General features: G+C 37.2%; 1 protein-coding gene across 5 annotated transcripts in view; it reads right to left on the reverse strand.

The window, feature by feature from the left end:
* Positions 1–4,872: 4,872 nt before the first annotated feature.
* The window catches only part of mlip (muscular LMNA-interacting protein), a 96,914-nt gene continuing 86,305 nt past the window's right edge, over positions 4,873–15,481 (reverse strand). For 4 of the 5 annotated variants that reach the window (XM_065249365.1, XM_065249359.1, XM_065249352.1 and 1 more), the window contains 2 exons: positions 7,726–7,926; positions 4,873–7,627 (listed from right to left, as the gene is read on the reverse strand). In XM_065249365.1, the coding sequence (XP_065105437.1) occupies positions 7,613–7,627; positions 7,726–7,926 (216 nt within the window). In that variant the 3' untranslated portion in view covers positions 4,873–7,612. Of the gene's footprint in view, positions 7,628–7,718; positions 7,927–15,481 lie in introns of all 5 variants that reach the window. The other variant, XM_065249344.1, reaches the window with a different exon arrangement.

The raw sequence follows: 15,481 nt of genomic DNA on the forward strand, positions 1-15,481 counted from the left end.
CAAATGTATTGCTCATGGTTTGTTCATGTTAGTTAATACATTAACGTATGTTAACTAAAGAACCTTATTGTACTGTACAATAAAACACGTGAATAATCGCCTTAACCCGAGTGATGTCAACAAAGTTTCCATGTTATAATTTAGAAATATTAAAAACTTATAGGCAATCAACAACAAAGATGTTTTTTTTTTACCACTCACCATTGTAGCAGTCAGAGAATTTGGCTTTGATAATTTAGTATTTATATGCTAATGAATTAAACTAGGGGTGTTTACAAGGCGGAGTTCTAAGAGCATTCAGCTACGCACTATTTCAAGATCATTTCTGATTTATAAACCGCACATCTGGAAAAGAGGCGTACGCATGTTTTTTTGTGCGTACGTTCCTTTTCTCTGAATCACACGTACGATCATTTCAGAAATTGTCTTAGATGAAATGTAGGAAAGTTCCTACGTCGCCCTTTTATAAATGAGGCCCCAGATGTCTTAAACTCAATTTACCAGCTCATAAATACAACAACCCATTACATACACTATTATAATAGCTGATTTACCTATTATACCTTTATAAGGGCATAAAGACTTATTTTAGCCACTATGAATTTGAGAAGATGTTGCAGCTGAGCGTGTGCACTGAAGTAGTTCCAGTAAGCATCACTCTTTAAGTAGGCCAGGCAGGTGTGTGGTTTATACACCGTCCGTATTCACATTGCGTCAGTGAGCAATCAAGAGTCTTATTAGCTTCTACCTCACAGCATAAGCTCTGAAAAGACTCAGGACTTTATGAAACTAGTTAGGTTTGGCCCTGGAAGAAGAATACAAAAATTCACTACAGTAAATAAAACTTGGTCAGTCCTTTAATAGCAGATTCATTGTGCTCCATATGTGTGACCTTAGTAGGTATTTACACTAATGTGTTATTATTGATCAGATAGCTTGACCTGCAAGCATGAAAAGATTAAAGGTGACATAGAATGATTGAACGGGGTATTTATCCTTGTTCGGTGATGTGACATGTAGACAAATTTTTCTTTGTTTGGGTCTGTAATGCCTTAGAAGCTTCCTAAAACCTCTCTCAGATAGCTCTTTTGGGGTGGGGGATTTTAACACTCTGGGGTTGACGGTGGCGCGGGCGCCGCAAACTCTTTATTTTTCAATAACTCCGCAAAGAGACTTAGATAACTCTGCTGATTTTTGACATACAGATATGATTTATACATCATTTAAAACGTTAAAGTTTCTAGTTTTTTTCTGTCCCCTCCCAATAAAAACAGAATGACATGATGCGCGTTTTGTTCTCTCTCCCTCAGTGAAGTCCTTTCAGAAACATGTCAGAAAAATGAACTGTAACTTAACGAATACTTGTCATAGAAACAAAAGATAAATGTCTACATAATGCTGGGAATGTCAGCTGTTGGAAGATGTAAGTGATATCGAAAACAAATATTGTAATTCATTGTTAACTGTATTAGAAGTGGGAGATGTACCGTCTTTCTACTGTTACTTCATTATCTATAATGAGCCACGCCCCGCTCCATTGAAGAGAAGAGCAGAGATCATCCATATTCATTAGTCAATCCCACAGTCAATGGAGACTACGTCTCTGCAGCCATTCAGTGATGTGTAGAGTTTTAATCCGAGTGCTGGAAACATGACATCTACTTTACTCGTGACTGTTATACTCACGTCTGGAGATAAGTTATCTCCAGACATGAGTGTGTGTGCTTCATCAAACAGTGACGTGATTGACGTCCAAACGCACACACAAACATACAATGCCTCATATTTAAGGCCTTTGTGGTATCATTATAAAAGATGCGATTGCAAACATCACATTTACTCGCGCCTAAAGTTATCTTCAGACAGACAGGAGTGTGTGTGCTTCGTCATTGAGACGGGATCAATGTCCAAACGCACACACAAAGACACGATGCCTCATATTTGACGCGCTTTGTGGTATTCTTATAAAAGATACAATTGTAAACATTACATTTACTTGTTTACTCTTGCCTGTAAATAAAATTTATCTCCAGATGCTAATTTTTTCTTTGTGCTTCCGTCAGACGCGATCAACGGCCAAACGCACACACAAACACACAATTCCTCATATTTGACGCATTTTGTATTAAGAAGCATCTAAACACATCTAAAACCTTGTTTATTCATGAATATCTCTGCATATAAAGTTTATTTAACGCAGGATCATGCATGGAAAGGCATTTCTTTTGTGTTGCTTTCACAAACAAACACGTAACAATAATGGCGTTGTCTTACTGCCTAAAGGCTCATTATGCAGCTCATTATGCAAGTGTCAATCACAGATTATTCAAGAGCTTCCAGCCTCCTTGCATATTGCCTTCCTAACCAAAAAGTGACTTTGAAATTGTAAATCAATATGAATGAGTAAGCAGAATGATTTTCACATCATTTTAAAGTAAAGACTACTAGATCCTGTTTTGAAAAGTCTTGGGAAAACATGTTTAGTATGGGTTTTGTGGACTTAAATCAGTCACTTAAATTTTTTTCTTTTTAAAAAACCGCGTGGTCACAAAATAAACATTTTTCTCTAAAAAATACAAACATGTGCATACATGTTAATCATATAATATAGTAGCCCCGAACGTACTGAACACAGTGTTATAAGACTTTTGCCATTATTATGTTTTTAAGCAACTGAAAAAAGCACAAATGTCAGTGCAGGTCAAAACTTCTCCAGGGCCCTAAAAACCCCTTAGATCCCAGGGTTAAACAAGTGGTTTTGCACCTATTTGGCTCCCCCTGGGTTAGCTTGCAATCTCATTACTGATTGGCTGACTTTGCTGCCACTCAAAAAATGTAGCCAATTATTTAAAAGTGGAGGGGCAGTGAGATGCCTGTGATGTCATAAGCATCAGTTTTTCAGATTGGGCCGTTTTCTGGCTGACATTTCTAAAAGAGGAATTTCTATGAGACTGAGATGTTTAGCATGTCTAGCACTTTTTGTATGTTTGTGAATGCGGGTAGACTACCATTATTCAACAAAGACAAGGTAAAAAAGGTTTTTCATTCTCTGTCCCCTTTAAGTGTAAATTCTTCTCCGAGACACATTGGCCCTCATTTATCATTCTTGCGTAGAAACGTCCGTATATGTTGGCGTAAGATTATGCTTACACTCCCTTCACTGCCTGATTTATGAAGCTGTGCGTACCTTTAAAATTCAGGTGTAAGCAATACCTGCCCTTCATAAATGCCGCGGCTGAAAACGATCGTCATTAGAATAACACGCCCATATAAATTCAAGTCTCCGCTTCCCCCACACCCTCATTTTACGCCATTGACACAAACCAAAATGTTTTATTTGGGAGTTTAAAGAGTGGGATTAAAGACACATTAATAATTGCATGACAATTTATAATATTTGTATTATTATTTTTATTATTAATGACGCTTATTGATATTTAGAAGAATAATTATTTATTATTATTATTATTATTTACTGTTGTCTACATCTAAATTCTATGTCTGCTTAATGGTTTGGTTAAGTTTAAAAAAAAAAAATATTAAAATAATAGTTAATAGTAACTTTTGTAGTGTGTTGTTCTGTATTTACATACAGTTGTTTGTTAGCTAAGATCCAGTTTGATACGGAGCTTCGGATATAATTCAAATTAACAATTTGTTTCCACGACATCAACATGTTTTACTAGGCTAATTCATAATTTGAAGTAATAATAATTGTAATAGTAATTCCGAAATATTATAATAATTCATTCCAAGGAACAAACTGTTGAATATTGGGACAAATTCTACATTTATGGCCATACTTTAGACTAAATAAGAAAAAGAAGTGTCCGTAATGTAGCATAAAAGATAATTCGTGGCCATGATTTTGTCCGCATGTCATCATGATCGGATTTAGTGCTCCATTCAACACAAGCATTTTACCTTACCTATCCAGGTGCATTTATTTATCATCGAATGGTATGTTACTAGCTTACCTTTTGATGCATTATCATGTTTTCGTAGCACATCCTTTCACATGCTTTCTTGCAATGTGCCGCTTCAGATTCCAGGATGAATATTTGCTAACTTTTACAGTCTCTCCGCACTCCCTTTCAATTTTTTTCTTCCTGTCCAATCTTAACTTTGATTTTTACTGTACATTTATGTATAAGGCTTGAATTCCATAACTTATTGCTAGACGTTTTTACAGATTCTCGAACTAGCAAAATATCAAAGGGCGTTCTGGGTTCAACGAGCGGTGCTGAGCTCGTTCACATGCTCTGCCCTGAAACGTCAGTTAAAGCGCACAGGCTCGCAACTGAAGGAATAGATATGCATACAAATCGAATGCGTTGGTAAAGTCACACAAATTAAACAGTTCATGTTGCACAAAAAAAAAAACACTTACATTTATAATTACTTTATAATTGTTTTTCTACAGGGTCATAATATATCATATACAATTTTAGTTTGTCAGTGCGTTTTGTTGTGTTAGTCAATTTTCTCTGTGCATTTTCTAACTCAAAACGTGCGTACACCACCTCCTGAGCTGGCATAGGATTTGAGCTTGCCATACGCCAACGTCCATATTGATAAGTCACCGTGGTTTTGGGTGTACGCCAGGTGTACGCTGGAAATTTGGTGTACGTACTTTTGATAAATGAGGGCCATTAAAGATGGATAGCAATCCAATCATTTAATTTAAACCATCAGTTCATTTAAGAAACAACTTGGCCAGTGTACTGTTAATGCATATGTTTGACAGTAAATTCAATATCTGATTTTTGTTATCTTTAAATATAACAGATTGCAGCTTGGAAAAAAATATGTGTGAAGTTTAACAAAGAACACGTGGAATATCTTCACCAAATAAAAACACTGTCAAAAGAATCAGACATGACTGTTTTTTATTTGAATAAAATATGACCAAGCAATTTTGCCCTAATACAGTTTGTGTTTTGAAGGTACATTTGGAGAAGGTTCTAGGATTAAATTCTTCATTATCCCTCAATAAGGAGGTGAAAAGATCAATGTTATGCCTTTTTGTAAATTTCTTTATATACAGTAACTTCCCAAACGTAACCTTCGGAAAACTTCCTCAAAGAAACAATAACATCAGAGTCCCTTTAGAGAACAAGAAAAAAATATAAAGTAAATGACCTTCTTCAAATCATAGCTAAAGCGTATCAACCATTACACTGAGCTAACGTTACTGTGTAAAATAAATGTATACAATGTTGGCTACAGGTCCTTACATTCTTGCCTGGTTGCCAAATCCACACAGCAGTGATCTATGCTCACTGTCTCCTCGTCTTTAGGAAACCAAAACTTTTTTCAAGTTTACTCACTAGCCAGACTGATAAAAAACACAGACCAGAAGTTCCCTTTGTGCATAATCGCAGCAACACTCGTGCATCCTATCAACCCCAATACATCATATTTTTGTCATGATTACGTTACATGCAAAGTCCATTATTCAAAAACTTACATCAACCTGCACTGACCGTGGCATTTCAACAATGCTCAGTTGGTCCTCATGGTGCTTTTCCATTGTATAGTACCCCACGGTTTGGTTTGGGTCGGGTAAACTTACTTTTGAGGGCTTTTCCACTGGGTGCAGTACGTAGTACACAATACTTTTTGTAGTACCACCTCGTTTGGGGTTTCAAGCGACCCGAGCTGATACCAAAACGTGACACAAAAAACACTGATTGATCTGAGAGAATCATCACTACCAGCATCATCGCGATAATGTAAAAGATTAGTTTTACCTTTATTCTAGCTTACGCTGTCTCGAGTAAAACTATTGTCATTTGTGCTTTGCTGTAAATTCCACAACTCCCTTTTAGCAATGAAAAACATCCACAGGTTGAGAATCACAAACACCATAACAGTTTTTTCCAGACTTGCAGTTTGTGGCAGCACATTCGCGATGCGCAAGTCCGCATATTTGCTTAAATGCAACTTAAATGAGGCTCTGCGGAGCGTGTCGACTGAAGCCACCAGTGTTTGTACAGAAACTTATGTGAATCAGAGGTAGTGATAAAGGCGATTTGCAAACATCTATTTGTGGTGGTCAATTTTAATTTTGTGGTGAACTGAGAAAAAAAATAAATGTATGGGAATGTACATTGACGCTCTCACTTCTATGATGTCACAGCAGTAGGCAGCGCAAATATAACGTCACGCCTATAATCTCTCCCACTCCGAAAGTGTTACTAAAATCAAAGGAAAAGCTAACCAAGCCAAAGTGATGTGAGCTGACCAGACCTGACCCAACCTGTGGGGTATTATGCATGGAAAAGCACCATAAGGGACCCAAAGTGTGCCAAGAAAATATCCCCCACACCATTAGAAGACCCCCACCAGTCTGAACCGTTGATACATTGCAGGATGGATCCTTGCTTTCATTTTGTTTATGGCAATTTCTGGCTCTAATATCTGAATGGCGCAGCTAAAATCGAGACTCATTAGACCAGGCAACATTTTTTTTTCAATCTTCTATAGTCCAAATTTTGGTGAACCAGTGCCAATTGTAGCCTCAATTTCGTGTTTTTAGCTGACAGTAGTGGGACCCAGTGTGGTCTTCTGCTGATGTAGCCCATTTGCTTCAAGGTTCAATGTGTTGTGGATTCAGAGATTATATTTTGCCTACCTTGGTTGTAACGTATGGTTATTTGAGTTACTTTTGCCTTTTATCATCTCAAATCAGTCTGCCCATTTTCCTCTGACATCAACAAGGCATTTTTTTCACACAACTGCCACTTACTGGATATTTTCCAGTAAACCCTTGAAATGGTTGTGCGTGAAAATCCCAGTAGATTAGCAATTTTTGAAATACTCAGACAAGCCCATCTGGCACCAACAACCCTGCCACGTTCAAAGTCACTTAAATACCCTTTCTTCCTCATTCTGATTTTCGGTACATGTATAGCATTATACATGTATTTCACTGGTTCTTTTTGGGTAAATCTCACATATCAGCCCCCAAATATTACATTACTGTAATACATCCACATTTTCCCCCACTCTCATTTCTTTCATTTATTTCAAAAGTACATCTCAACAGATACTGTTTCAGTTCGGTTAAAATCTATTTTTAAAGCAGTAAAATCGCTATATTGATGTATAGTTAGGTACTTTACTTTTCTTCACAAGACACTATTGAAAACACTAGTGTATGGGACACCTCTGACAGCCCAGAGGACCACTCGTGTGGTCTTGTGGCAATGATATTGGCTTATATTTCTTATTTTGCGCATTTGATTTTAGGGTGAAATCTAGATATGATCTAGACAAACCTTCAGTTTATTACCTGGAAATCATGTGTATTTACCTATATTTAAAAATGGTGTGTCAGCACGTCTTGTGACAGGTTTAATGGGGCACTTAATTAGCATGTCTCTCATAACTTATTAAAATGCCTTACATCTGCAAAATAGAATTCCTGAGAGCTATGGTGAAGTGGAGGATTTCTCAGTTTCAGCCTTCATGAAATTTAATTTGGTTTCTCACACAAAGCTATCTCACAGGTTCAGAAGACTTCTGTACAAGTCTTTCGAGATTTAGGCATTTTTCATTTAAGTTCCTGTAGCTTGGTTGGTAGAACATTGTGCTAGCAGTGCAGAGGTCATGGGTTCATTTCCTGGTGGACACACAGACACACCAATTAATAACAGAAAATGTATAGAGTAAATGTACTGTAAGTCGATGATTTGAGGTGTTTTCAGAGTTACTTCAGACGTTTTTATAAAACTTCAAATGTCTCTCAAGGGTGTTGATGGATGTCTGAATATTGTTCGGGGAGCTCCTTCTCTCCGTGATCAGAGGTGCAAGGATTGTCTTTGAGTCTGCTTGTCTTTCGGGAGAGGGTCCCGCTCTGCCATCTGACTGCTGGTCTGATGAACTTCTGCCATCTGCACCCAAGACTGTGTTTCTGACAAACTGAAAACACACAAACCTGCATTAACCTGTAGTTCATCCAACCAATAAGTACACAGGGTTTATCCTGGTCTCAAATTTAAAAGCATGCTTGAGCTGCCTTTATTTAAAAACATCTTGAACTCAAATATCTTAAAATATATCAGTGCTATTGATTTGTCTCACAATGCACACCAGTGTTGTTTTTTGTAAGGTATGTTCACGAGTTGACATTAACATGTAATCAAAAAGGAATGAGATAAAGAATATTGGCATGCTGTCCGAGGGGAGGGCTTCGAGCTCGAAATTTTAGCCTGAAACTCAGAGTACTACCCCCATTTAACTGGGATAGATGTACTAGCTAAGAATGAGGCAATGGGGTGGAGAAGGGATGCTGCAAAAAACTGTCACAGGACAGAGGTGAGGGCACTGGCGTAGGGGACACCCCCGCTGTGCGTAGGGGCTTACCCCTTTGATGGGCCCCGACTTAGCTTAATTTAATATATTTATTTGAATTTGAACTGAACTCAACAATAGTTATAAATTTGTGCTTCAATACTCTGTAATCTCTGTTTTAAACTTACAAGCCTAACCAGGGACAGGGGTTGCAAATTAGTCTTGGCTATAAACCTGTATGCATGGCATCTACTTTGTATTTTTTATAAAGCAATGTTTTATGCATTTGTCCCTGTCAAATAAACATTAAATAAAATAAATAACTGTACTCCCCCCATGCACTGTGTGCTGCTGTCCAATCAAACAAGAGTATTTTTATTATGACTTTTTAAGGCGTTAGGCATTCGTTCTTTATTTACTCCCAAGTGTGCAAGGTGCATTAATACACATTTTGATGAAATGTGCGAGGATCAATGTCTGCAAAATCCCAAGGATTATTGTACACTCAAAAATCCGTAAAAAACGACCAAAGTACTGTATAAATATAAAGGAATTTTCCGTATTTATGTTTTACAGGCGTTTTACCTGTTTTTTTAATAACATCTTGCATTATGGGTGCAATAACCCCTGCTGCAATCTTTCACTTTAGCCTCTCTATCACCATCTCTGTTTGAAACCTAAAAGCACAACTTGCTTGCAGAGTTATTTTCTAAACATGGCTGTCAGAACAAGATACAAGTGTTCAACTATTCCAGCATCCACACATGTGATTTAGTAGACAAATCTTCTTTCTGACGTGATGTGTAAGTCAAATGGATATTTACCACAAAATTTATCACATTAAATCTACAGGTTGCGTTTGTTTTAGATTCTTTTGAAGTCACCACTATAGTGTTCCCTTTAGTTTGTTAACTTGTTTGGCATTTGTCCCTTGACCTTTACAGAACTAACTCTGCGCTTTTAGCAATTGCAACAGTGTTTTTTGCTTTTAGCAAGTGCAACTTCATTGTTTGAAGGAGGAGAAAAATCTATCATGTCATCTAAACTTGATTGTTTTTATGTTATGCTGGCTAACATTTAAAAATTAAATGATAAAATAAGAATAAAGAACTGAAATGTATGAAAGTGACACTCTATGCCAGTCTAAAACACACTGTATTTAATAAGATTGCTGTATTTTTTTGCTTCAGAGAGACATCAACACTTTGGATACAAAACTCAACAATGGTGACAGTAAATGTAAGAAATAGTTTTCTACAATCCTGTTACCCAGCATGCATTGCGGCATGAAGCTTTGTTGTTGATTGTCACCATTGTTGCGTTTCATAGGCGGATTGAAGTGTCCCTAAAGGCTACAGACAATGTTCTGTTAATCTACAGACAATGGCCCTCATTTATCAAAAGTGCGTACACCAAATTTCCAGCGTACACCTTGCGTACACCCAAAACCACGGTGACTTTGAGATTTATCAATATGGACGTTGGCGTACGGCACGCTCAAATCCTACGCCAGCTCAGGAGGTGGTGTACGCACATTTTGAGTTAGTGCAGAAATGCGCAAAAACTTCCTAACACCACAAAACGTACTGACAAACTAAAATATATGATATATTATGACCCACTGTAAAAAACATAGTAATTATAAACTTCAGTGTTTATTTTTATGCAACAATGTTCAATGTTTAATTTGTGAGACTTTACCAAAGCATTTGATTTGTATGCATATGTATTCCTTCAGTTGAGAGCCTGTGCGCTTTACCTGATGTTTCAGAGCGAGCATGTGAACGGAGCTTAGTGGGAGCGGAGCGTTGAGCGGTGCGGTAATATTACCATCAAAGCGCCTTTCCGAAAATTCCGCTCCCTCAGCACCGCTCGTTGAACCCAGAACGCCCTTTGATAATTTGCTAGTTCGAGAATCTGTAAAAACGTCTAGCAATAAGTAATGGAATTCAAGCCTTATACATAAATGTAAAGTAAAAATCAAAGTTAAGATTGAGCAGGAAGAAAAAATTGAAAGGGACTGCGGAGAGACTGTAAAGAGTTAGCAAATATTCTTCCTGGAATCTGAAGCGGCACATTGCAAGAAAGCACAAGGATGTGCTACGAAAACATGGTTCCATTCGATGATAAATAAATACAGATGAGGTAAGGTAAAATGCTTGAAGTGTTGAATGAAGCCGTAAATCCGATCATGATGACATGCGGACAAAATTATGGCCACGAATAATTTTTTATGCTATGGACACTTCTTTTTCTTATTTAGTCTAAAGTATGGCCATAAATTTAGAATTTGTTCCCAATATTCAACAGTTTGTTCCTTGGAATTAATTATTATAATATTTAGAATATTTCGTAATTACTATTACAATTATTATTACTTCAAATTATGAATTAGCTTAGCTAAAACATGTGGATGTCGTGGAAACAAATTGTTAATTTGAATTATATCCGGAGCTCCGTATCAAACTGGATCTAAGATACAGCTAACAAACAACTGTATGTAAATACAGAACAACACACTACAAAAGTTACTACATCATTTTAAAATATTATATAAAAAAAATTAACTGAACCATTAAGCAGACATAGAATTTAGATGTAGGCAACAGTAAATAATAATAATAATAAATAATTATTCTTCTAAATATCAATTAATAATAAAAATAATAATAAGAATATTACAAATTGTCATCCAATTATTAATGTGTCTTTAATCCCACTCTTTAAACTGCCAAATAAAACAATTTTGTTTCTTTTCACTTCCCCGGATTCTCTTCTTTGCCGTCTTTCGTGTGTCAATGGCGTAAAATGAGGGCGTGGGGGAGGCGGAGACTTGAATTTATATGGGCTTGTTATTCTAATGACGCTCGTTTTCGGCCGCAGCATTTATGAAGGGCAGATATTGCGTACACCTGAATATCAATGGTACGCACAGTTTCATAAATCAGGCGGTGAGAGGAGTGTAAGCATAATCTTACGCCAACATATACGCCCGTTTCTACGCAAGAATGATAAATGAGGGCCAATGTTCTGTAAATCTACATAATTTTCAGTTTTTGAATAAAACATTTATTGCTCTGTTAAATAAAATATGTGGATTATAACATGAGACTTACAAGAAATGCTGCTAATTATTTCAGTCATTAATAAAACAACAATTTTTCTTGCATGTTCATAAAGCAAAAATGCTTTCAAGGTGGTATTTTTTTTTTAACTAAAAAGCATTATACATAGCCCATTAAAATCATGAGAAATACATTATTTGACCTGTATAATGTTAATAATAATTACATTAAATGCATTAATATAAAGATAATTTACTAGGTTTTTAGGTTGCACGTAAATATCTGTGCATATGTGCCACCAGTACTCCGTCAGAGCGTGTCTTCAGCACCGCAGCGAGCAGCCAGCACTACAATGTGCAGCTTATTAATACCAGACAAAGTGAACAAGTTGGTATTTCTGGACAGAAACATTGAAATTTAAACATGCTCCGTGTAACGTTATTTAAATCGCACGTCTCGGTCTGATTTTTTTTTTCTGTTTTCTTGTTCTTGACGTTCGCTGAATTCTGTGTGTGTGTGTGTGTGTGTGTGTGTGCGCGCGCGTGTTTGTTTGTGTTTCCAAAATATTTACAAAATAAATAAAAACAAGACAAAGCTGTGCAGTTTGTTTCTGTGTAAGTTTATGAACAAAATGATTGGAACACAATTGTCTGTGATTCTAGAGGCACCAGGTAAAATCTTGCCTAGGGCAGCAAATTGGCCAGGACCGGCCAATTGCTTCAGGGCAAACATAATTCAGAAATGTTAATAAACATTAAAAGAACATTTTAAATTAAATGGTTTGAGGGAGAAAATCAATAAAAGAAAGATACCTTAATCAGGGTGGATGAGGGCACTAAGGCCATCTCTCAATCAGTCATATGAGCCAATCCAAAAACACTTAATCAGTTTACGATACAATCTGAGTGAGAACCTGTCTGTCTGCTGAAAGAGCTCTGAGAACATCAGTACAATAGTGCATCACTCTATTTAACACTGCACAATACATGACATACAATTAAGTGGCCAATACTTTATAACAAAGGTTCTCAACTCTGGCCCTTGAGATTCACTTTCCTGCAGAGTTTAGCTCCAGCCCTGATTAAACACACCTGAGCATGGTAATCAAGTTCTTCAGGAAAACAGGGTATTTTTTGTAGAATTTTGGGATAAAAAAATCCTATAAAAATACTGCAATGAATACTCTTATTATGTGTAATTGCAACGTTTTGTCAGTGAGCCTTCATTAAAAAACATTTATTATAATGAGCCTTGTATTCTACAAAGGTGGGATGGTTTAATAGTGTTAGGAAAGACAAACATATATGTCAGGAAAAGCAATGTCTGGCAATATTGCAATGTCCACAGACTACTGGTTGTTTGGCAAGTTGCTAGGGTCACTGTTAAGGCCAACTAAATTCAATTTTAACTGATAATAATCAGTTTTACTGGCATTTTTGCAGCAGCCGCAATAAAAACCAGCCATTTTATTGAAAGTTTTGCCACTCAACAAGGTGAGCTCCTGCGTGGTCACATGGAAAAATGACGTCGTTTCATACCCTCTAAAACAAAAAATTGCAGAAAGGTGTGTTTGGTAAGGGTTAAAGCTAAACTCTGCAAGAAAGTGAATCTCAAGTTCAGAACATTTTCTTTAAAATAGGTTAGTAAACAGAATTGAGCACAAAATGAGCAAAATCTTAGTGGTAATATCTATTTTTCATAATTATATGGCATTATACTATATGACGATGAGTCAGAATAGAAGTTTATATAAAAAATAGTTAAAATATTTCCCCTTTAAAAAGGGGAGAATTGATATGTGAACGTACGCGTCCTTCATGTCGATGGATGCAAACTAATCGTTTGGACAAATGCATGGAAATATGCATTTGGGCTTCAGCATTTTGAACGTCATTTTGTGAATAGTGTTGTTTTTGGCAGCCTGTTTTAATTTTAGTTTTAGTCTAGTCTTTGTGTCAAGCTGTTATTTTAGTTTTTAATAGTTTTAGTCACGTTCATACTCTTTTTAGTCTAGTCAAGTTTTAGTCGACTAAAAGTCCTTGCATTTTAGTCTTATTTTAGTCAAGACTTATCCATGATTATTTTTGTCTAGTTTTAGTCGACGAAAACTGATGACATTTTAGTCTAGACAATATTTTTTAGCCAAACCCATTTCAAACAAAAGTCATATTATTGTTACCTTATAGACTCAAGAATACATCCATTCCAGACATGGAAGATGCTCTGATTTAAATTTACAAGATATTTATTTTACTATACTCTGAGTGAGTGACTTGACGGTTTGTAAGAGTCTACATAAAAGTCTACATAAATCAAAACAGAAGTAGTCTAAGCAAACACACACACACACACACACACACACGCACGCACGCACGCACACACAGGGTCAAATGGGTCACACTCAACTATAGTATGTGTGAGAATAGAAATATGGTAATGTTATCATTCATACTTGTATTTTGACATCAGGCACAAACTACAATTATCCAACTATGCAATTATATATTATAATTTATATTTCTGCATCTGTGTAGCTAATGGACTTTGGCTTAATCTAATGTGACAAGCTGATCTTACATATCAGTATAAATCCAAGCAATTTTGGAGATTTACTAAATGTTTTTTTTTGTAAGTATATTAAAAGTCAGCTTTAAGAAAACAGCAGATGTCTATTAAGAAAAGCAAAAGTTGGTATGTATGGTTATGTTCTCAATAGTACAGGTGTTTGATTGATTTAATACTCAACCATTCAGCTAGTATGTTTTGTTCATTTAAAATAATAAATAACTGTAGTTATTAGCATATACAAAACAACAAATATCTTTAGATCTTTACAATGCTTTAAAATGCAACGCAGCACAATGTCATTTAAACAACTGTTACATGATATAAATTTGTAATACGGTTTGTTTTTTGTAAAATTTGTATACTATTTAAATCACGCAAGATGATTAGGTGGTGTCAGAAATCAAAGCTATACATTTTAACAGGCTTGTTGAACTGACCTGAAAGTGATGCACGGGATTTATTTTGAACTTTTCTTTTACATTTGCTGTAAATGCTGCGTCTTCCCCGTCGGAATCATCGTGCGGCTACAGCTTTTCTCGTTTAGTGAAAGCGTTTTGTGCAGCATTAAGTGGAAATATGTTTATCTTCAACAGCTTATGCCATGAAGAGTCGTGTCCGTAAAAGGGTGCAGGAGCAAGGCTTGTGGACCAACTCCGTTTCTCTGCTTTCCGCACGTCTCCTACTGAAAAAGAACTAAACACTCGCGGTTGCCGCGTACACTGTTTGAAATGACCGTTAATATGCAAACGCAGGCGTATGATATCAAAGCATCACGAGAGCAGACTGCCCTGCATGCTTTCTACTCGCTCTTGCAGGACTTCTATGTTTTGATTGATCTGCGCAGCGCCAACAACCCATGTGATCATCTGCAGTCAGGTGGCGGAGGCGCGGAGATGCTGGGATGGCTAAAACGACGAAATAACGTTATAACATTTTGTTTCGTTTTGGTCAATGAAAATGAAGAGTTTCGGCCACATCGACAGCAGTGTTGTGAAATGTAACACCTGAGTCAGCTGAGGGGAGGCTGAGCAGGTGAGACTTTGTAAGGGTCTCAAGCCACTCGAGGCACTCGCTGGAAATAAAGGAGGGGAAGAACGATGGGTTATGAACCCGTTCGTAGCTACGCGACTTCTTTGAAGAGCTGGAGATGGAGGATGAGTTATGATCCCGTGTGTGTCTCCAGCACTCCTCTGTAGAGCTGACGCTGCAGGGTGCCCTCGGCAAGGGGCAGACTAAGGTGCTGACGTCGATGGGGCAGAAGCGCAGCACTTCCCACGTGGCATGGGCGATGGCCTCAGTCTGCTTCTGGGGAGAACTGCTGGGTGAACTCCTTGACTGTCTCCCTGAACAGTCCGGCCTGGGAAACTGGAGCATTCAGGAGCTGGGATTTGTTGGCATCCTTCATGTCTGCCAGGCACAGCAAGAGAAGGCGCTCCTGGACCACCAAGGTGGACATTGCATGACCGACGGCACGTTCGGTAAAGGCCACCAAATCGTGAGCTCCCTCAGAGCCTTGGCCTGGTGGAACTGCAGCAATTCCATGGCATGCA

This window comes from Paramisgurnus dabryanus, chromosome 20 (genome assembly GCF_030506205.2).
Source record: "Paramisgurnus dabryanus chromosome 20, PD_genome_1.1, whole genome shotgun sequence".
NCBI lineage: Eukaryota > Metazoa > Chordata > Actinopteri > Cypriniformes > Cobitidae > Paramisgurnus > Paramisgurnus dabryanus.